Raw genomic sequence first — 23916 nt, 5'->3', positions numbered from 1 at the left:
CGGTGCTTAAGGTTAAAAATATAGCATGCGTCTTGCATGGTCATGAAGAAATATGTCCTGGATTTGTAAGTGTTTTTAAATTTTATTAATTTGGGCGGCGCCAAGAATTTATATGGGATTTTTTGGCTTTTTGGTTTTTTTTTTTGGTGTTGTGTTCTTTCTTCCACAGGCCAGATCTAAAAACGTGAACATGTACCCGTTAGAAATAGTAAATTAGGATCTTGAAGGACCATAAAAGCCTCCCTTCTTTGTTTTTTAAATGATCAAATTTAAGATTTGTTTTAAAGTCCATTCTTTGACGTCTATCTTCTCTTTTACATTAAAAATTTTTCAAAATTTGGCGGTGACTTGTTTTTGTCTGATTAGGAACTTATTTAGGAACAATGAACTACATACTTGGTTTTCTTTAGGTATTGAGTGAAATCAAATTTGCACTAAAAAATTCATACGAGAGATTCTTATTCACATCCACTGTTCTATTTTTGTATTGAGCATTTTATTTTTCATTAAAAACATGATCTAGTGGTGCCAAATTTGTTTCTATTTTACAAAATTGAAGTTGTGTATGTCCTGTGATTAAATGCTGTGCTAGTTTGGTAAGCAAATTGTGCTATTTAATCTAGAATATGGAGTTGATTTGCTCCCTTCTCTTTCAATCATATTATCCCACATATTACCAACAAACATATTTCAAGCATGTTATTTTGACCTTCAAGACATCCGTCCTCTGTCAAACAAGTAAAAACTGTTAAATTCAGTAATTGTAATTTCAGAACCGAACCAAAGTATTTTGGTTTGGTTCATTTCGATTTTGAAATTCCGATTTGAGTTCGGTTTTATTTCTTGAGATCTGTTCGATTTAGGTTTGAATCGATTCTGGTTCAAAACTGAACCGAACAGTAGAATGTCCATCCCTACTTTTTAATACATGGGTGCATGTATCGCTGGGTCGGTCGGATCATAGTTGTTGCCTTGACATTCGGGCTTGAGGCCCGAAAGTCTCTAAACAACAAGCGGTCCAAGAACAGTCAGACCCATCTTTCAGAAAAACAACACGTGCATGCCGGCAGACGTGGACCGTCCAAACACGTGAACGCCATGTCCCCTGTTAAACATTGCGTGCGGAATCACCAAGCCCACCGACGCATTCTATTGTTAATCAACGTCCATCTTTTACATCTTTGACCCGCTAGTCCACTACTCATCAAACGACAAAAATTCAAAGATACCCAGCACCGTCTAATCATATTCCTTGATTTTTTTTTTCCTTCTAAAAACCCACAATTAAAATACGGATGGCCTCTCTCTTCTAATTTGATAGTTTGTGACTATATGTCCTCGTTTCATCAATAGATCATCGTCCTCAGAAAACTCCGAAGCATCAGATCATCTTTTAATTTCTATTTTTCTTCAGGAATAGAAATGGCAGAAACTACAGCGAATGACAGCAGGCTCTTTACTCCATACAATATGGGCAAGTTCAATCTCTCTCACAGGTCAGCAAATTAACACTGGGATTTATCCTGATATGACGAATTTATCCTTGATTTTATTAAGGATTCAGGCTTTGTCCTGGGTGTGTTTGATGGTGGTGGTGGGCAGGGTGGTGCTTGCGCCGATGACAAGATGCAGAGCTTTGAATGGGATTCCAGGGCCAGCTTTGGCTACTTACTATCAGCAGAGGTCAACGCCTGGCGGCTTTCTCATCTCTGAAGGCACTGCGGTCTCTCCTACGGCTCCCGGGTATTTTCGTAATTCTATTTAAACGCATGTGCCTAAAGCTAAAGGCGACCGTGTCTAATTTGATTGGTTAAGTTATCAACTAGTGGTTATTGCGTCCCACTTCTTTAATGAGTTAATGGTTACTGGGACCCAAGCCCACCAAAGTCCTCCGTCACCGTCAGAGAGCAAAACTTCTCCCACGTGTCAATGTGATGTGTGTGATCTACTGTACGTGCTCTTTAGCAACATCCGTTAGATGCGGAAAAAACCAGCAATATCGTATTTGATACTCTTCCATACAAGAATAAATTTCAATAATTATAAAAAACATATGATCCTACTTAAGCTACTTATAAATAAAAGGAAATTTTATATTGTAATAAATTATAATTTTTTCAAATTTCGTCTCAAAGAACTTGTTTTCACATAATACTAGTTATTTGTATATTCTGAAAAGAAAAACATACCATGTTATATTATGTTATATTAAGGGTGCATTTTGTGGTAGGATAATAAGGTTGAGATTTGAATTAATTCATTAAAATTTTATCGATTCCTGTGTGTGCAACATAAAATTAGAATAATGATATTATGAGCCCACAGAATAATCCCAAAAGCTTAAGAAAATTTATCCCATAACCCTCATGATATAAATTTGTTGCAACATTTCTATAACTCAAATATATTTACTAATTTATCAATATTAATATGCATGTTTATAAAAATATAAAATGCTGTAATTAAAAATATAAATAACAATAATACAGAAAATAAAATTATTAATAGATTATTGAAAGAAATAACTCAATAAATTTCACTTAATTTAAATTATAAATATCATAATTGAATGTGAAGTAAATAACTAGTAATAAAAAAATCCAAACATTTAGTTAATTTTAATTTTTTAATTAATTTAATGTGAAAACCATGTATACAATTTAGCCCAATCCCGTGAATTGCAGCGAACATGAGACAACACTAATCGTGCATTTAGTAATCGGCAATCAGAATGGAATAAAATCATAATAGAGAATGAGAATCAGAATAAATTGTTTACTTTACCTTAAAAATTGGAATCGGAATCAAAATGAGCAGTATTATCATTGATGTGTTTACTTTGTCTTGGAATTAGAACGAATTATTACAAGTTACTAAAATGACATTAGTTTATTATTGCCATTATTTATTATAATAATTGTGATTATGAATTTTATTATTCAAAATAAGTTTTCTAATAATTATAAAATTAATAAATTTTAATAAGAATAAGATTTAATAATAACTATAATGACATTAAAGACAATAATAATAATAAGTAATAATTAAATAATAAAACTAATAAATTTAAATATAATAATAATAATAATAATAATAATAAATAGTTATAAACGAAGACAATAATAATAATAATAATATTATTATTATTACTAATAAATAATGAGAGACCTATTTGTAAATATTACAAAACTTCTACAAAGGCCAAAATGCAAATGTGACAAAACTTAATTGAGGGTAATTTGATGAGTATGAAAATTCAATGAGGGTAAAATGAGGAGTTCAAAGAATGGAAACTTGATTCGCCAAGTTCTTATTGGGGAATGCCCAAAAGATGTAGATCCCATGTGTTTCATTCACGTTGCCTCTTCTACTTATTAGTAAACTCCATCAATCATTCTCATTCCTACGAGTAAATACACCATAAATATAATGCTATCTCATTCTATCCCATTCTATTCTATCTTATTTTATTCCAAGTACCAAACAGGCCCTAAAGGATTAAGATGGAAAAAAAATATTTTTTTTAAGTTGTTTGGGGTAATGATTTATACAATATATAGTATTTATAGAATTTATATTGAGAGAAAATCATTAAAGAGAATGCAAATGTTTAGACTTTTGGGATGACGTGCATAACACAACATAGATACATAAATTATTATTTTTTTTAAAACTATGTCTATCTCTTTTATCAATAACTATAGATTAGATGTGACATGTTCCTTTAATTATTTATTAATGTAGTGGATATTTTACCTTTCTGTTAGTTGCTCTAGGAATAACTAAGTCAAAACATTAATTTTTTTAGTTACACATCTATTAAGTTATAATGTTCTTATAGTAATAAATTTGTTTGGTCTCAATAATATGATTATAGTGAGGTTTTACTGTATATCAAATTCTAGAGTTAAGAATTTGAATGTTTTTTTTTTTTAATAAAAATTTGAAATTACCTTTTTTTAACTTTCAAAACTGAAAACTAAGGGGCAGTGTGGGATTACTGTGCTTTGGCTACCACAGGGCAGCTGCAAAACAAGAATTTATGCCACTTCTCTTGTTGTGGCAGCTGCAATCTGCAGCCAAGCTGCCTGACAGCAGTGGCGGATGGAGCCTAAATTATTATTATTTTTTTCTTTCATATTTTCATTTGTATGCCAAAAGTAACATGGCATGTTACTGTTTTGTTGTATTAGGAAGAGACGCCAACTGTTTTGTTGTATTAGGAAGGGACGCTACCATTTTGCCTAGGTCGATAGGGCATAATACATATGTTACAAACTCACTATTAGCTACTGATATAATTGTAGGTGAAATTAGACAGCGAATGTTATTTGCAAAAATACACTAACTAGCTTTCTAGAGAAGACTTGAGGGGTCATAAATAGTTCTACTTCAAACTCAAAATCTTTAGGCAATGTGTAGTTTTTGTGACACAATCTTTCTAATGCACTTAAGCTTACTAATAAGCTATAATAATAAAATTGAAAAGAAATAATATATTATTAAAAATTGCAAATAATATATAATAACAAATAAGCCATAAACTCGAGGTCTTAAAGTTACAATGTGCTTAAAAACAGATTTGCCACCTTTTCTACGATGCTAAGGCTATATTGGTGTCTATTTCCCAAAGATAATGGATTCGAATAGTCTCGGTAGCATGATCTTACTATTCTAACAAGCTTCAAACTAGTGTTTGAACTCTACCATACTGAAGCCTAAAGCTAGAGAGACGAGTAGAAAGCACTTGAATTTTTAGTGTGTTTTGCAAATAAAATTGGTAGTAAATTTATAGAATTTGTGGAGGGCATTTTGGTAAAACAAAATTTAAGACTAACTCTTGAATTTATTGTTTGAAACAAAATCTATAACTTTTACTTATTTGTAACAGCCTTTTAGGCTTTACTTTCCCTTGAAATATAGCCACATTCATCCATTAATAGCTTTTTAATCTCTTATTGTTATGATTAATATTGATATTGATATTGTTGTTATATTACATATTTGATTCCAGTTTAATTCAATAAATAGAAAATGGCAAAAACAACATTCAATCTCTTTATTTTTTAAACCAGTGGATGCTCTTTGAGATCCAATTTCTCATTCATCGAAGCACCGATTTGATCGTTATATGATTCGTTATGAAGAGCTCACGAAGGAGATTTTGAATCATCCATGCAAGCATATTTCCTCATTATACATTTAGCTCAAAATTGGTCTTATATAACTATTTTTGTGTTATTTTTCTAACAGTCCCCACGTAAATGAAAATTAGCAGAAATAGAAAAATGGACATTTTTAATATCACAATCATTTTTTATCTTTGTGATAAAGTTCAACAAATCGATCGTGTATGGGATAGGTAAGTCTTAACATTTGAATCTTCTTTTGTGAAAAGATACTTAGCTTTACTGGCTAACTAGTAGATGTGATTTTTTTGAACCACTGTCGTCTATGTAAACGGATGATATATTTTACACAAGAGTCTTTTCTAACACATTTGAGTTCTCATTGTTATGTTTGTTTCAGTCTTGAACTTTTGCTTGGTTCTGCAAGAGTTTCCAGGGATTGAGCTCTAAACAATTCCCTTTGAAATGACCCCACTTATCTCTCACATAGATGATTCCTTAATTAAGAATAATCTGCATTATTCTGCTTGGATTTTCAAAGAATAAGAATCATTAAGTGCACAACTCTTCCTTCTACGTGCATCACTTTTTCATCATAGGAATGGATAGAAGGGTAATCCGCACAGTGATCCTCCTAGGTCTTACAATTAGGTTGTCCCTTTGAATCTATATCTTAGGATCGCCAGTCAGTTAAGTTGGATTTTTATTTGTAAAACTTTTTTATTCCATGAGCTTTTTGTTTCATTAACAGAAGTTGATATATTATGTTAGATTATAATAAAAAGTCCACATTGCCCCAATAATTAAATAAATTTAGTTTATATATTATAAACATAAATTGAGTTAATTATCTAATTTATGTAACTTTTAATTTTGTTTATTTTCATATTTTCTTGGCTTGAAAATTGAAAAATGTAAATAAATTGGGCGATATAGTATTTGAAGGTTTGGGTAAGCTTATTTTATGTATTATTAGTGAGAGAATGCATTTTCTTATGTAAGAAAGAAAATTAATATATAAACTATGATGTGATGAAAATGGAATAAAATGAAGATTTTATAAGAAAATACAATATATAAATAGCTTATGTTAATGCTAGAATTCGAAATTGAAAAAATAAATTAGGTAATTAACTTAACTTATCAATTACGATTTTGTCATATCACAAAGAATATTTCAATTTAATGGATGTTTATTATTTGTAAACTAACTTAAATTGATTGGAATTGATATAGACTTTTTATTATAATTTAACATAATATCAACTTCTATTAGTATAAGAATAATATCAACTTCTATTAGTATAAGGGGACCAAGTGTGACATTTTTAAATTTGATGGGGATAAGTATCACAGCCTATTTAAATTTGGATGTAAGTATTTCTTACTTATATTTGAGGGAGAATCTCTATGTTTTCCTTATTTGAAAGTAAATTTATTTACAAAACCTATATGTTATCTACTCATTTAATTCTATATTCACCCGCTTTATTACATATTTTTTTCCTCACATCAGATTTTATCAAGTACACCATTCAACCCAATGGATTTAGTGTTTTACTTTTTAGTTTTACTTTTTAGTGTTACGAGGTAGATTAACTATATTGTTGAAGTACCATGGTATCTTATTTTGGATTGTTTAATTGCTATATGATTATTATAGATTTCCAACTATGGATTTTAGTGTTTACATTAAACTTATTTGATACTATCTGATATCATGCTTCGTAATTGGATGAGATTATTGATGCATTTCAATTTCAATGATATAATGTTATGTTTTAAAATTATTTGTCCCTTTATTGATTGCATTTTAATTTCAATGATCTATAATTATATGTTTTTAGGAAATAAATCAATGCTGTAGGTTAAATGTTAGAATATTCTGTGAGTGTTCCGGCCTTATTAAAAGGGGCTAGGATTAAATAAATCCAATGATCTTCTTAGATATAAGAAAAAAAATTAAACAAAAAATTCTGTGAGTGTTTAATCTACATATTTATTGATTGGAAATATCGGAACTGTAGGGGAGAACTTATTGGAATTTCAATAAGATATTTAGGACTGACTTTATTCAATAATATTAGATGAAAGTAAAAGACATACCCTCGAGAATTTGAAGCTGGTCATTTCACTAGTACCCTTACAACTCAAACACATCTTATTTCTTTTTGATGTTTTGGGATCTTCTTTTGATTACTTTCTTTTTGGACCTTGAAGCACAAATAGTGGCGAACAAGTTGAATAACATTGACCTTCAATCTCATTAAAAAGAAATACTGTAATAATAGAATATCTTTGATTATTTTCATTAAGAAAAAGAAAAAGCACTAATCACTATCCTTTGATACTCTTCGCTGTTCAACAATTGTCTTTTTTATATATATTTTTTTCACTCTATCTATTTCTGTAAATTAAAATAACATTTTAATTTTCTGATATTACAAATAAATGACATTTGTGGAACACGCAGTTTTCCACATGTCCCAGGAATTTACACAGAGGAACAAGTAGAGGCGTGGAAGAAGGTGGTAGATGCGGTTCATGCTAAGGGGGCCATCATTTTCTGTCAACTCTGGCATGTTGGCCGTGCTTCCCATCAAGGTATTCAAGATTTGACTTGAATTGATGACATTGGTTATTGTTAATCATTAATTAATATGAGCATTTCTTGGAATAGTTTATCAACCTGGTGGAGCTGCTCCAATATCATCAACGAACGAGCCCATTTCAAGGAGGTGGAGAATTCTTATGCCAGATGGGTCTTATGCCACATACCCCAACCCGCAAGCCTTGCAAACCTCTGAAATACCTGAGGTGATAGACCAATACCGCCAGGCAGCACTCAATGCTATTCAAGCAGGTTATTAATTCATTTGTTTACTCTTCATATTATGATCTTGTATCATTCGTATTTCATAATTAATGATTTACAGGTTTTGATGGAATTGAAATCCATGGAGCACATGGCTATCTAATTGACCAATTTTTGAAGGATGGAATCAATGACCGAACAGATGAGTATGGTGGATCAATTGAAAATCGTTGCAGATTCTTAATGCAGTTGGTTCGAGAAGTTATTGTAGCTATTGGTGCAGATCGAGTTGGCGTGAGAATGTCACCTGCAATTGACCACCTTGATGCTACAGACTCTGATCCACTCGGTCTAGGCTTGGCGGTTATTCAAGGACTTAACAAGCTCCAGATAGATCAGGGTGCAAAACTCACTTATTTGCATGTGACACAGCCTCGATACACTGCTTATGGCCAGACAGAATCAGGCAGACCTGGCACTGAAGATGAAGAAGCTCAGCTATTGAGGACTTGGAGAAGGTCTTATCAGGGAACTTTTATTTGTAGTGGTGGCTTCACTCGGGAGCTAGGGATCCAAGCTTTGGCAGAAGATGGTGCTGATTTGGTAGCCTATGGTCGTCTTTTTATCTCAAACCCAGACTTAGTCTTGAGATTCAAGCTTAATGCACCTTTAAACAAGTATGTCAGGAAGACATTCTACACTCATGATCCTATTGTTGGTTACACGGACTATCCTTTCCTGAGCAAAGCAAATAAAGGCCAGGCAACACTATCACGCCTTTGAGTGGGTTATATTAATCAAGAGTGTAAAATATCTAATATTTGGCCAGGAACTTGATTATTTACATTATCCATAAAGGAAAAATGGATCCTAATCAAGAGAACAAATGTTTTGACAGATTGGAGAAATATTATATTGGGACCTTTATAATTAGTGATGCACAAATTTGAAAATATTATTTAGCCATCCCCAAAATGGTCTGTGTGCAATTTAATTATATTTGTTCTTTCATATTTTGGTGTTTTTCAGTCCTATTGGGAGTTCGTAAATAAGGGATGAACCGGCTGCATGTTGGGATCGAAAAGTCCCGACTGCTTGTTCCACAGCGGTGAGATTCTCATTGAACGTGGAAAATATGAACGCTTCTATGCAAGCATTTGGCCCTTTCGGTGTCCCCTTGTTACTCATGACGTGTAACATTGACATTCCCATGAAGACCAACCAGTCTCAGAAAGACAGAAACTACTGCATCTACATCACGCACTCTTTTGTTTTTTTAACATGGCTGAAAAGTATGCATCAACCGTGGCATCAAACAGGTTATAATAATTCAAGTTCGCATCGGTAACTAGAGCTTCGGGTGCAGTGAATTGAGCATAATCTAAGCATCGGTAACTTGAGGATGTTGTTCAGAATCTGCATTACAGGTAAAACGTATTGGCAAAATTCTCTTGGGATGACTTGGTTACCAACTGCAATAAGTGAGAAGACAACATCTTTGAGGTAAGGCTCCATATTCGTAGCAAACCATGAGTTTGCGGCATCTTGGCTTGCTGCCAGATTAGGCAAATCTTCATTTCTTACACCTAAAGTAACGTCAATTTGGCTGCCTCTTAGAGCATTGAGTGCTGCATCGTTGGGATCAAAGAGCCTAATCTTGCCAATGCTATATTTTTTATACGGATTGATCACATCAGTTGCAGATGGTAGGTCATTTTCAAGCTTTCCATAGCAAAATCCAATGTCATTGGAATTGGATGCTTCTGCATTGCCGTCAACTGCCGCAACGACAAAAACAATTATAGCATGCCAAACAAATGCCATCACTTTTCAAGTGCTGAAAAAAGTATCAAATTAAGCAAATAATGCTTATAAAATAGCAGGAAGAGTAAACAATGTTGGTGATTCATAAACTAGGGCTCTGCTTGATAGATTTTATAGCCTGGGTAAGGTGAGAAGATATTTATATTTATATTTAAGAGAATAAATTCAATAAATACAGATATTGGAAATATCTTGAATGGGGCCTCAGAAATTTAAAATTCATATAATAATTATTTTTTTAACAACTTACTCTCCTCCCTACATACATGAGGGGAGTCGAATTTCAACCTCTTGTTTTTAAAATAAGAAATTTTATCTCCTCATTCAAATGGCATGCACAGCATAGAAAATAATATTGAACCCATCGTGGGACTCGAACCCAAGCAACTCATATATTTTCATACTAGGGTTATAGATAGGGTTACAGCGACAATAATGTTGATTAATGATAATGTTATAAATACTTTAAGGACAATAATATTGAATGATGCTTCCTTCAAAGGCAATCTAATAGAAATATAGTTTTTAATACATTTCAAAGGTTATATGGTCATTTCATATTTCAATTATTTTGAAATGTCTTTTCATGTTTAAATACACTTCAAAGATAAAATGTTCATGATAATAAGATTCCCTAAAAGATTCTAACATTGTTAACAGAGAAATGGGTAGCTCATGCGAAAACAATAAAAGAAATTTGTTTTCTATTGACTTTTGCTCCTGAGTGGACTATTGATAATATATTTGTGTCTTTTTAAGTTTAAATACACTTCGTCATGCTAGGATAGTTATTTTATGTTGTTAATAAAGAAGTAGCTTGTTGAAGCACATTGTAGACCCTTGGCAAACTGCTAAAATTTCAAAAAATTTGAGTAATTTCAAACATTCATAAAATCTTAAGAGGAAATTGATTTTTCTATATTGTGATTATATTTTTATTTCATTTTTTGCTATAAATAACTAATTGTTTTGGCATGAGAATGATAAACCTCACCCATTGAACACCACTCGTCCCCTCTAATATTACTTGAATTTGGGTAGCCGCAAGTAAAAACATGCTCACAGTCATGGCTAGGTAAACTAATCCCAGTGAATTACGACCGTAAAATAAATAGTATTATCAATTTTAAAAAATTGTAAGATAAATTATCAAATTATTTAACTTGTAAAAATATACGTAAAAAACACAAACGACACCACTACTTTTTAGAATTTCACTAAAACTCGAGAGGAGAATTGATAATTTTCTTTAAAAAAAAAAAATCTTTAAACAATTTTTTTTCTTATTATGGATAATATTGCAAAACTGGTCATTGTAGGTAATTTTGTAGATTACGGTTAGATTTGGTATTACAAATTTAAATGGATTGTGGGTGAGTATACCAACCTGTAATTTTATTTTAATTATTTCTCATAAATTTTACTTATTAAAATTACATTAAAAATATATAATTATAAAGTACGTAAACTAAGGTGGCGTTTGTTTTTTTGTCTGAAATATGAATAGACCTGAATTAGTTTAAATTCTGAATAGATCTGAATGTCTGAATATGAATAATATGTTTGTTTTTTTGTCTGAATCTCAGAAAATAAGTATTAAGTTATTTTTTTTTTCAACTTAAAAAACTGAAAATATGTACTTTTACATTTGTATCCTTATTAAATTTGAATGTCAAATAAATAATATATTAAATACCACAATATTTTAACATTTATAAGTAAAACTATATTTAAGTGAATACATAATGATTTTGAAAATTTAATATATAAAATACCATAAATTTCAAATTTTATCGTATATAATATAAGAAAGAAAAAACTAATAAGATGCTTGAAACAGTTGATTTACCATTTAATATATAAAATACCATAAATTTGATCTTCAATACTTGAGGAATTGATAGCATTAGCTGTGTGGTTTTGATTGCTATGACCACTTTCTAGCTCAACTTCATCATTTTCATATTGAGCAAATAATGCATCATCCACTGATATTTTTCGAAGAAAATTATGAATCGCCATGCATGCCACCACTATTTTTCTCTGTGTATCAAATGAGTATGGTACCATCCTTTTTAGTATTGGAAAACGGGCCTTTAGCACACCAAAAGCATGCTCAATAACATTTCTCAATTTAGCACGGGCATGATTGAATATTTCCTCCCTTCCTCTAGCTCGACCGCCACTACAAAAGTCACCTAACCAATAACGCACATGACGGTATGGTGCCATGAAACCTCTTGTATGTGAATATGCTGCATCAACTAAATAGTATTTATCTAGAAAAAAAACATTCAACATGAGTGACAAATAAAATATAATATTATAAATTATAATGAATAAATTGGTAAAATAATGAATAATGACATACCAGGCGGTGGAATAGGAAATTTATTTCTTGAATTATGAATGGTTTCAGTTAAGACCCTTGAATCATGTGCAGTTCCTTCCCATCCAACAACAACATATCTAAATATCATGTCAAAATCACAAAGGGCCATTACATTTTGAAAGCATTCTCCCTTGCCGCGACCTCTATATGGCACTTGTTTATCAGTTGGAGTACATGCATGAATAACAATTCCATCAATTGCACCAACTGAATCCTATATATTAGTAATTAAATTATTTCAATAATAAAAATAAAAAGCTTTATTCTTGAACATATTAGTACACAGAAAGTTTTATACCTTAAAAATTTGCCTTAATCGAGTATTACATATGCCTCTTGAATTATCTGTAAATGACGGAGGAGTGATCATTTCTTTCGAAAACTTCATCATTGCCGTCAGTACTTCATGAAAATATCTATGCACTGTATGACTTGAGTGCTGTAATCTAATTTTAATGAACCGATTTCGAAGATTAAGGCTAATTGTAAATAAGAACATAGCCATTTTCTCTTCAACAGTTAAATGCTTACTATCAGAAAGCCATCCCTTTTCTTTGAACAATTGACATAGAGATATGAACCCATTCTTTTCCATCCGCATAAGATCTTAGCAGACTATTGGTGATCCATTTAAAAGTTCTTGAATGTAAAGAGAACATGCCAGAGATGATGTAGATATTCGTTGCCTTTTGGTCGACCCTTTCAATAATTTTTTTACCAACATAATCAATCGTTTCCGTAATATTCGTTTAACCCCAATCTTTATGTCAACTTCTTCATCAGCCATAGCCATATCTATTATGCAAAAATAAATACACAAAAATATATTATATATGTAGCATTTAAAAAAGAACATTTAATATTAATTGAATGTTTACATGCCTACTATTAAAGTCCAAAGTATTGCTTAGGCTGCAATTTATCTGTGATAGGATATAACAACCTGACCATATAAACAAATTTATAAGAAATTGCAAGGACAAAAATAAAGTAAAAAAAAAACATATATAAGCAACGTAAGCCACACTTTGAGCAGCAAGATATTCATTAAATATTCAAATAACCAAAACACACAATTCACTACACAAACCAAAAGTTCAACAATGAACGTAATCAAAACGTTGATTCATTGCATAAACAAAAAGCTATATAATCCAAAAATTCCATAATGACACCAAATAAAACATTGACAAATGAACTAGGAATAAGATATTAAGGCCCTTTTGGTAAACTATAAATCCATCCAATTCGTTCTTCATCACACTCCATGCCCATCCATAGTTCTCGATACTCTCTCTTATTGCAGAGTGCATTAGTAGCTACATAATACATGAGATTGTCATAAGTTAGTAGCTTTCTCAAAATTGGCATGCACTAAGTAATTGAAGGTCTTTTGTCCTCATTCTTCTCTAATACAACCACTAATTTGTTGATATCTTCACAAGTTTCATCCGATTTGCTTTTCTTTTGTTTCTTTTTACACCTTTGCATGTCATCAGGAAGTGGTTCATCCACATTGGTGTATGAATCTGGTGTTTTTACCTCACAATCATTATCTTCTCAGTTAATTGGAGTTTCAGATAGCATCGATGATAGATTTCCCATTTCTGGTATCCCTTCCATTCTAGAACTCCAGTTATAAGCTCCTGTTGCTACTGCACTTGAGAACAATGCCTCCAACTCTTCAGCATTTGCTAAAGGTTTATTACGAAATTGTTTAGCTTCTGGATATTTATGTTCAATCAAAACATAATAATTGATTGTACTTATATTGTAAAAATTTTAAATAATTCATTTAAATAAAAGAAAAAAAATGTTACCTTCAAGTATTCTTCTCATCTTTCAGGTGGCCAATCAAAAGTACAAGTTGTAGAATTGTAACCATGTCCTGTTGCCATTGTTAATTTCAGCCATGTGAGGTACTGCCTTTTCATATAATCCCATCCATTTTTAAGTTGTTTCGGGGTAATAGATTTTCCTGTCAATGTTTTCAGTTCCTGAGAAATCGTGTTCCAAGCAGTAGGCTTCAAGGTTGCCCCAGATCTGTTTCCATTGTTTGCTTAACACATGTAGAGATTAATAAAATATTTCCTATAAGTAGGATCAGTCCAATTTGCTCTCTCCCCTTGTGACGACATCTATAAGAAAGTTCCGCAAAAAACAATCAAATGGAACCAATTGTGGATTATTAATTGCAGCGATTGCCATTATTAATTTCATTCAAAGAGACTGGAAAATTCGTAACCACCCAAGATAGCTCTATTAAAACTACTTCAACCAATTACAAAAAAAAAAAAAAAATGCAATGCCATACCTACATTCAGTCAATTGATCATACACAACATCATCTCAATTATAAAAAAGAAAATTGAAATCAAACAGATGAGCAAAAAATTGTCCCAAAATAATCACTATCAGATTAACAAAATATATTCATATAAATAAAACAATACCCAAAACGCATAACGAAGTGTGTCAGATCCAAAAAGAGTAGCAAAGCTATTGATTATTATAAAAGTGAATGCTAGAAAACGTAATTGAAAAGTCAAATATAATAAAAGTGAATGCTAGAAAACGTAATTGAAAAGTAAAAACAAAAGGCCCAAGTCAAGTGCTTGCCTGGTGAGAAATTAATGGGAGATTCAAGAACTAGATGAGAGAAGCAAAGTGAGGAGGGATTGCGTAACGGCTAAAAAAATAATGATAAGATTATTATGTGGGGGTAAATGTCTATGGGTGAATTTTGGGATAGACGTGAAAAATAAATTATAAAGTAGAGATATTTTTGACATTAGAAAGTATCTGACTTAATTCAGATTTCTCCATTCAGTAAAAAGCTAAAAAAATTAGCTTATTTTATTAAGTCAAAATTATCTAAAAAGTCCCATTAAGTTATAAAAACAAACAATTCTAATTAACTTAATTAATTAAGTTAAGTCACTTTAAGTCATTAAGTGAAAAAACAAACACCACCTAAGTTATTGGTAGTCATTTGTTGCTCAAGACCTAACCTAGTCGTCTTAATTATAAAAATATGTAACTACTGTCACTAGCTTGATTCACGTCGTTCTCTTGACATTATGTGTGTGTATGTATATACATATATATTTTAAGACACTTGTGTACCTATTAATGAAAAGATAACCATATTAATTGATATTTTTCTATCTTAGATTGTCGGTTTTGGCTAAAAATGCACCTAAATTTTGGCTACTAATCTAATAAAAAACTCAAGCATAAGCATAACTTTTATTGTGGATTTTATTGTATATTTGTATGCAATAATAGAAGTATATTTTTATAGAAATGTTTACATAAATCTAATTATTTAGATGTGGTATTAAGATTTTGGATGTGGTGTTGTGATTTGAAATAAGTCTTCTGCTGCTGCAACCATTATGGGTTACAAGTAAAACCAGTTGATTTGAAATAAATTTGATGGTACTACTACTACTGAGGGTTACTGGCAGAACTCACCAAGAGTTGCAGGTGGGTTTGATAAATTTTCAAACCAGTGTCAAGAGGGTTTTTTCTTTTTCTTGAAAAAAAAATTGCAATGGGTTGTGGGTGGGTTTAGTAATTTAAATTTTTTATGGGTGCGGGTTTTGTAATTACAAACCTCCTGCGAGCGGTATCCATTGCCATCCCTACCTATGCATGATAGTAACTACTTGCCTTCTTTTAGAACCTTTTCTGGGCAAACTTACATTGCTTCATTCTATGGATGGTTCTTTATGCTTGGCTAACTCTAAATCTTTTCTTGCTCCTTTATTATCGCCACTGGACTTGTTTAAGAAGTGATGGAGTCCCTTAATTCCTCCAAAGTTCTTAATCTAGCCTTGGTGTTTTTTTTCATTATCAGCTCGCCACATATGACGTTTTGGGATTAAGGGGTATTTCTACATATTCTGTTTGTTCTTTATGTTTTACTTATTGTGAAATTATACAACATCTTTTCTTTGAATGTCCTTAAGCTTATAAAATTTAGTGCTAAATGGAGGGTTTGGTTTAAGTTCATTTTCTTGTGGATGAGGAGTTTGGAGGTATGGAGCTGTGATATATTTTTCACTACACAATTGAATGGCCATGATTCTTTGTTGTGGCATGTCTTATGTTTGTTGGTCATATATCATGTTTGGAAAGCTAGGTGTTGAGAATAATTTGGTGTATAAATACAAAACTACTAACCCCAAGACGTAATCCTAGTTAAAAAAAAAAATGATTAGTGAAGTTTAGAACCAGAGTTTAATAATACTAAACACTAAGAAAATTAAAAGAACTAGAGTCAAATAAGATCAAACACGATGATTTATAATGTTAACTCTTTTGTTTCCATAATTAAAATTTTGATGATAACAAACATATTTTAATTTGATAAGTTTGAAAAATTATTGTTAATTGGATCAATTTTTTAAGCTGTATAATATTCAAAGCAAAGAAAAACCTTTTGGAAAATAAATGGCAAACCGTTTATAGAAAACGGCAAACCGATTGCATTAACCGTTTATGGCTAACGGTACACTAAATGCATTCCAGAGAGCACATCTCGGATAACGGCAAACTGTTAAAGGATAACGGTAAATCGATTGCATTCTAGAGAGCAAATCTCGGGCAACGATAAACTGTTTATGGATAACGGTAAACCGATTGTATTCCAAAGAACAAATCTCAGATAACGGTAAACCATTTATGGATAACGGTAACCCAATTCCATTCTAGAGAGTAAATCTCAGATAACGATAAACCGTTTATGGATAATGGTAAACCGATAACAGTCCATAAAGCAATCATCTTGCAAACGGTAAACCATTTATGGTAAACGGATAATCGACATCTTGATATGGCAAAAATGGTAATCCAACTTCTTGATAACTTCGATCCGATAATTTGAATTTCAGCGCAACAGTCACTTGTTTAAGTCAAAACGGTGATCTGATAATTGCAAAACGGCGATCTGACTACGTGCAGAAAGTCAATAACGACTAGTTTTCAGCTCCATCTATAAAATGGCTCAATCAAATTCAAACAAAAAGTGATTCAATTATTATCATTGAGCTAGCTATTGAGTACACAACTATTATTGAGCTTCAAACTTGATTGTATTTCATTTTATTTCTCACATTAAGCTATCACTTGTAATTAAACACATTGTGTGAGATAGATTTATTTGTAACTCTTTTGAAAAATCAAATTGGGAGGTTGTAAATGAAATACTAACCAGGCAACCCAAGAGGGGGGTGGATTGAGATTTTATAATTTAAGCTAAGCAAATCACACAACAATTTAATCTAATGCCTTAATGGAATAAAAAACAAATAAATTCAATAAAGCACAATAGTCATAGAGTGAAGGAAGAGAAAACAAACACAATGATTTTTACGTGGTTCGGCAATCCTTGCCTACGTCCACGCCTCGAAGCTCACTAGGCTTGAGGATTCCGTTAAGCAAGCCTCCAAGGCTTCAATTACTTTTACAATTGACTTTTAAGGTGTCAATTACTTTTACAATAAGAGATTATCCCCAATCTCTTAACTTAAGTGTATCCCAACACTTTACAACCTTTCAATTTGATTTCAAAAATATTACACACTAAATCTCTCACACACAATATGTTTGATTACAAATGAAATTCTAAAGTGTGAGTAAATGAGATCTATACAAGAATTTAAAGCTCAAAGAAAGTTGTATGCTCAATAATTTGCTCAATAAAAACGTTGTGATGAACTCTTGTTTGAATTTGATTGAGCTTATTTATAGTTGGAGCTGAAATATAGCCGTTATTGACTTTCCGCGCGAAATCGGATCGCCGTTAACCGTTAACGGTTAACCGTTTTGATTGGTCCAAGTGACCGTTTGAGTTGAAATTCAAATAAACAGTTGACCATTTGCCACTATCGGTTTGCTGTTAATTTCCAGAGACCTGCAAAATAAAATTCTGCTATTCGTTCTTGCTAAACGGTTAAAGGTTAGCATGGAATGACATTCTGGAAATTATCGGTCAGCGGTTTGAAGTTAACGGTTCGCTGGTTATTTCCAGCAGCAAGCAAAATAGAATAGGCTTATCCATTTGTCTTCAACGGTTCAAGGTTAGCACCTATTTCCATTATGGAAATTATCAGTTCATCGTTTTATATAAACGATTAGTCGTTTAATTCTAGTAACCTTCCCTGCACACTTGTGTTGCCCGTTTTTACTAACTGGTTCAAGTTTAAGAAAATACTTATCTCTAGAATTTATCAGTTAACCGTTTCAATGTTAACAGTTCACCATTTGTTTCCAGAATCACAATTTTAATCATCATTTTGCAGAAGATGGTTTTCCAGTTTAAAGTTTAATGATTTCTCATATTTTAGGAAAATATTATACAGCTTTTTAATGAAATATTTATTAAACAAAAAATTCAACATTTTAATAAAAAAACATTCGGAGTTTGTTATCATCAATATCATTATAAAGAACATATACATGTTAATATTCTCCCCCTTTTTGATGATGACAAACTTATTTCAATATTATGCTCCCCCTAAATGTATGGCCAATTTAAATTTTGACCAATAAACAAATTTTATACCCATTATTCATTATCTCCCCCTCATCATAAAAAAGAAAAGATAGAAAAAGAATACTTAAAGCACAAAATTGATGAAGAGATTACCCATTATTATGCGAGTAGAAATTTTGGCAGAGTCTCCCCTTAAAATTGGACAAATCCTCAAATACAATTCAATATTAAAACACTTCCAAATATGATGAAACAAGTTTCTCAAGTCAACAACTCCAACAAATCATCAATCCACTCACATATAATCAACCATCATCAAAATCACATATAATAATTCATCATCAAAATCATCAAAAAATCATAATGTAATCCAAACACAAAATATAAATATCAAAACACACACACATAGATATAATATGAAGAGTATGTGCGAAAAGACAAAGGACAAAACTAAGGTCGCGAAGATGAACTGCCCGGGTGGTAACTTAAATAACGAAGGAGGGTGCGCTGTCCAGCAATGAGCTCAAGCTGCTGATCGATACTCTGCTGCTGAAAAGTTGAAACTGAGAGTGTAGCTGCTGCTGGTCTCGGGAGAGAGTGTCCAACCTATCGAGAATCAGCTGCTGCCAAAGTTGGGGGCTGAACGGAAGTAGGAGGCTGCTCGAGAACTGAAGACTGCTCGGGAGCTGAAGGTTACTCGGGAGATGGAGGTTGTTCAGGAGCTGGAGGCGGCTCGGAAGCGGAGGGAAGATCAGTATCCATATCACACTCCTCAGTATTAGAATCAGCTGGAGGCTGTGGGACAGATCATCGACGTAGAGGTGGAGGATGAGCTCCTAGTCTAAAATCGAAAAGCTGATGGGGGGAGGATAAATGTCATTAAGCATCCGATCATCCTCCGGAGCAACCAAAGTATCTCAGTTTTTGGAGTTTGAGGTCTTAATCCATTTGCCATTCTTTCAAGAAAATCCAATATTAGTCATGGCCTCCAGACCAATCCTTTTGGTCTCCTTATACACGGCATCTCGAAGAGGCACTTGAAAGTGCCGCAGGATCTTAGAAATGATACTTGTAACACTCCACTACAATATTTACTTAAAAAAATACTTAAAAACACAGTTACTTGTAATATAAATACGAATTCTAAAAGTTTAGCACAATCCAACAAAACTTTCTTACAGAAAAGTAAGAGTCATATAGAGATTTCTTAACTTAATTATTGCATAAAGCCAAGATACTGATTTTTATTAACATAAAGCTGAGCCCATCATAAAATCCAAAGGTCGGTTATGCCCATATGCACTTCGTCTTGGTTAGGACTTGGCGCCAGCTTGCCCTACTTATTGTTACCTGCAATGTAAGGACTTAGTGAGCTAATGCTCAGTAAGATAACACTTTGATGCATGTATAAATTATGATGCACATGGATGACCATATTAAGCTCTTAAAATAAACTTACAAAATACAAAACAACTTTATTTGGGCCCTAGGTATGTTGCACTACAAGGTTGGCACTTTTACTCTTTAAGCAATATGCCATTGGGCCTCATTAGTTAATCTTTTGGGCGTTACGTATCGCCGTCCCCAAAAGGTTTCTTTCAACTTAGCTTTGAGGGCTTGCCCTCCTTTGAACTTTGCCACTTGGTAGTACAACCAACTATTTTTTTATAAATTCATTTTCTGAAACGTCTTCTTCATAATGTAGTCCATGATATGCATGCATCCAATGCAACTTATAACATTTGAAATTCCTCGATGCATAAAAAAATCAACACAAAATATTATTTAAAAACAAGAGTCTTTAATATAGGCGGCATAGCCGACCATAGCATAATTAAGTATAAGTATAACATATTAGGTGGCAGAGCCGACCATGACATCACATATTAGGCGGTAGAGCCGACCATAACATCATATATTAGGCAGCAGGGCCGATCATATGAAGATTTAGAATATAACTAATCACACTATAATAGCCATCAAATATCAAGGAATTGTTCAAACTGTACTTATGTATGAAAAGATCTTCTGTCCTTACATTGCAGTTGAAGTGTTACTTACCTCTTGATCTTGACTTCTCTATACGTTTCTAAGTTAAGGATTCCTCTACTCTTGTTATTATGACTTAGAATATAAGGGAATGAAATTTCTAGGTTGCATTGAAAATGAGAGGTGGTGGGGGGTATTTATAGGTTTCTTAAGGCTAATGGATGGTTCAGATTTTGCCACCATAACTCTTGATCAATGGTTGAGATTAACCTTCATAAATAACTTACTAAATTCTAGAATTCTTTAATTTTCTCTACACTTCTTCTTACATCATCGCTTATGTCATCGCTTACGTCATCATTTCTTATATCATTGCTTATGTCATCATTCTTTAAAATTAAATATTATAGGCTCAAGGAGCTTGTTAGCTTCAAAATAAATTCTTCTATATTTAAGAAAATTGTACCTCACAATACTGCCATAAGGAAGTAAGTGGTGGTTAACCGTGGGAGTGCTCAGCATGTGCCGCACAATAACATAGCCAAGGTTAATAGGTCGCCCCGTAATGAGACTATCTAATAACCCAACATCCAATTCCCCGTAGAGGAAGTGAGTTTTAGGCTCAATTTTGTCGAGAAAGGGCAAAAATCCAGTAAAAAATGGTGAAACCCATTCGGCTGCCCTTAGGGTTTGGATTTGGGATTTTTAAATTTGGGCCTCGATTTGAGTTTTTGAATCAGTAAAAATATTCTGATGATGATTAGAAATGGTTCTATAGGCGTGATTTGGCAAGAAAATGGAGAAAAATGGAGAATTGAAGGAAGAGAAAGCTTAGGTTGCGCGTCAATAGAGATAACGGTAATAGGGTAAATGAAAAGAAAAAAGAAACCCTTGGAACAGTTTTATATCGCACGAAATGGCGAGCTGTTTTTTGTAAACGGTGAGGCAGTAAATTCCAGAGAGCATATAATCGAGAGCGGGTAAAGGGTAGGCGTTAACGGTAAAAGAGTGAATTTCAATGGGCTCTCTGTTTTGAAATGATTTACCGTTTGTAGCAAGCGATAAAAGAGTAAGTGGCAGACATCATATCCTAGCTCCTGGAATTAAACAGTACATCGTTTATTGAGAAACAATTATCTTTTTATTTCATTTATGATTTCGCACATTTGTGTTAATATTTGGCCAACAAATAATACATTTTAAGATCATTTAACTGATCCAAAATGTTTTAAGGACCAGTTTAATGCATGATTCATGAACTCACATATATTTAAACAATCAATTCATATAAGCATTGAAAAATGAAAATCAAACACATTACAAATATCATGCTTAAACACTTCATAGATATCAACAGTCATCAATCAATCAATTTTAATAGACTCAATAACATGATTAGAGATGTTAATGCGAAAATTTTATCATCCCAATCTCATGCTGAATTTTTGAAAATTGTTCTTCGCAAAGAGGTTTTGTAAAATTATCGGCAAGTTGTTTTTCTATAGAGATAAATTCTAATGCAATATCACCCTTTTGAACATGATCTCTCAAGAAATGGTGTCTAATCTCTATATGCTTAGTTCTAGAGTGTTGAATGAGATTTTTTGAAAGATTTATCGCACTGGTATTATCACACTTAATAGGAATTTGTTCAAGATTAATGCCATAGTCTCCAAGTATTTGTTTCATCCATAGGGCTTGTGCAAAACAACTCCCTATGGCTATATATTCAGCCTCGATGGTTGAAAGTGCAATAAAATTTTGTTTCTTGCTAAACTATGAAACAAGTGAATGACCTAGTAAATGGCAAGTTCCACTAGTGCTTTTTCTATCGACTTTGTAGCCAGCAAAATCTACATATGAATGACATGTTAAATCTATATGAGTTCCTCTAGGATACCAAAGGCCAAGATCTATGGTTCCACTCAAATAACGAAAAATTCATTTTACAATAAGCAAATGAGATTCCTTGGGACAATATTGAAATCTTGTATACAAACATACACTAAACATGATATTGGGTATACTTGCAGTTAAGTAAAGTAAAAATCCGATCATACCTTGATACATTTTGATATCCACTTCTTTGCCTTTTTCATCTTTGTAAAGCTTGGTTGTTGTGCTCATCAGAGTACTTTTAGTCTTTGAGTCATCAATGCCAAATCTCTTGAGTAAATCTTTCACATACTTGGCTTGATTTATGAAAATTCCTTCCTCATTTTGTTTTATTTGCAGCCCAAGGAAGTACTTCAACTCACCCATCATACTCATTTCAAATTCCTTACTCATACAAGATAAAAACTCCTTGCACAAACACTCATTAGTAGAACCAAAAATAATATCATCAACATAAATTTGTACAAAAAGTATATCTTGGTTCTTACATTTTACAAAGAGAGTAGTATCCGCTTTTCCCATCGAAAAACCATTGTCCGATAAGAAATTTCTAAGTCTATCATACCATGCTCTAGGTGCTTGCTTTAATCCATAAAATGCTTTTGACAATTTATAAACATGAATTGAAAATTTTTTGTTTTCAAAACTAGGGGGTTGTTTCACATACACTTCTTCCATAATATAATCATTTAAGAAAGTACTTTTGACATCTATTTGAAATAAAATGAAATCTTTATGGCATGCAAATGCTAACAACATCCTAATAGATTCTAATCTAGCTACAGGTGCAAATGTTTCATCAAAATCAATTCATTCTTCTTGGTTGTACCCTTGAGCCATTAATCTAGCTTTATTCCTTACAACCATACCGAATTCATCCATCTTATTTCTAAAGACCCATTTAGTACCTATAATGGATTGATGTTCTGATTTAGGAACTAATTCCCACACATTGTTTCTCTCAAATTGATTCAACTCTTCTTGCATTGCCATAATTCAAGATTCATCATTTTCCTCATCCCAAAGAATTTTGGTTCAATTTGATAAATAAATGCAGCATGCTCACAAGTATTTCTAAATGATGATCTAGTGGTAACACCTCTTGAAGAATCACCTAAAATTAATTCCTTAGGATGAGACGAAACATATCTCCACTCCTTGGGGAGTGATTGAGAAGTACCTTCATTTTTTCCTGCATTCATTTCTTCATGTTGTTCCTTTTGATTTTCATGTGGTGCATCCTTTTGGTTATCTTCTTTTAATTCTTCATCTGCATTATTATCAACAACAACTTTCTCCACAGAGGATGGGTTAGATTTATCAAACGTAACGTGCATAGATTCTTCCACAACTAGAGTTCTTTTGTTAT

The 23916-nt window shown here is 32.4% G+C and overlaps 1 protein-coding gene across 1 annotated transcript; it reads left to right on the top strand.

The window, feature by feature from the left end:
- Positions 1-1165: 1165 nt before the first annotated feature.
- LOC102631049 (12-oxophytodienoate reductase 3) lies at positions 1166-8877 on the top strand. Its single transcript, XM_006475468.4, has 5 exons — positions 1166-1496; positions 1603-1743; positions 7603-7733; positions 7810-7992; positions 8066-8877. Exons 1-5 carry the CDS (start codon positions 1423-1425, stop codon positions 8725-8727), a joined length of 1191 nt encoding a protein of 396 aa, XP_006475531.1. The 5' UTR covers positions 1166-1422; the 3' UTR covers positions 8728-8877.
- The last annotated feature ends 15039 nt before the right edge of the window (positions 8878-23916 follow it).

The sequence above is a fragment of the Citrus sinensis genome, chromosome 1 (assembly GCF_022201045.2).
Source record: "Citrus sinensis cultivar Valencia sweet orange chromosome 1, DVS_A1.0, whole genome shotgun sequence".
In the NCBI taxonomy this organism is placed as follows: domain Eukaryota; kingdom Viridiplantae; phylum Streptophyta; class Magnoliopsida; order Sapindales; family Rutaceae; genus Citrus; species Citrus sinensis.
This window is presented reverse-complemented; position numbering and strand designations above follow the sequence as displayed.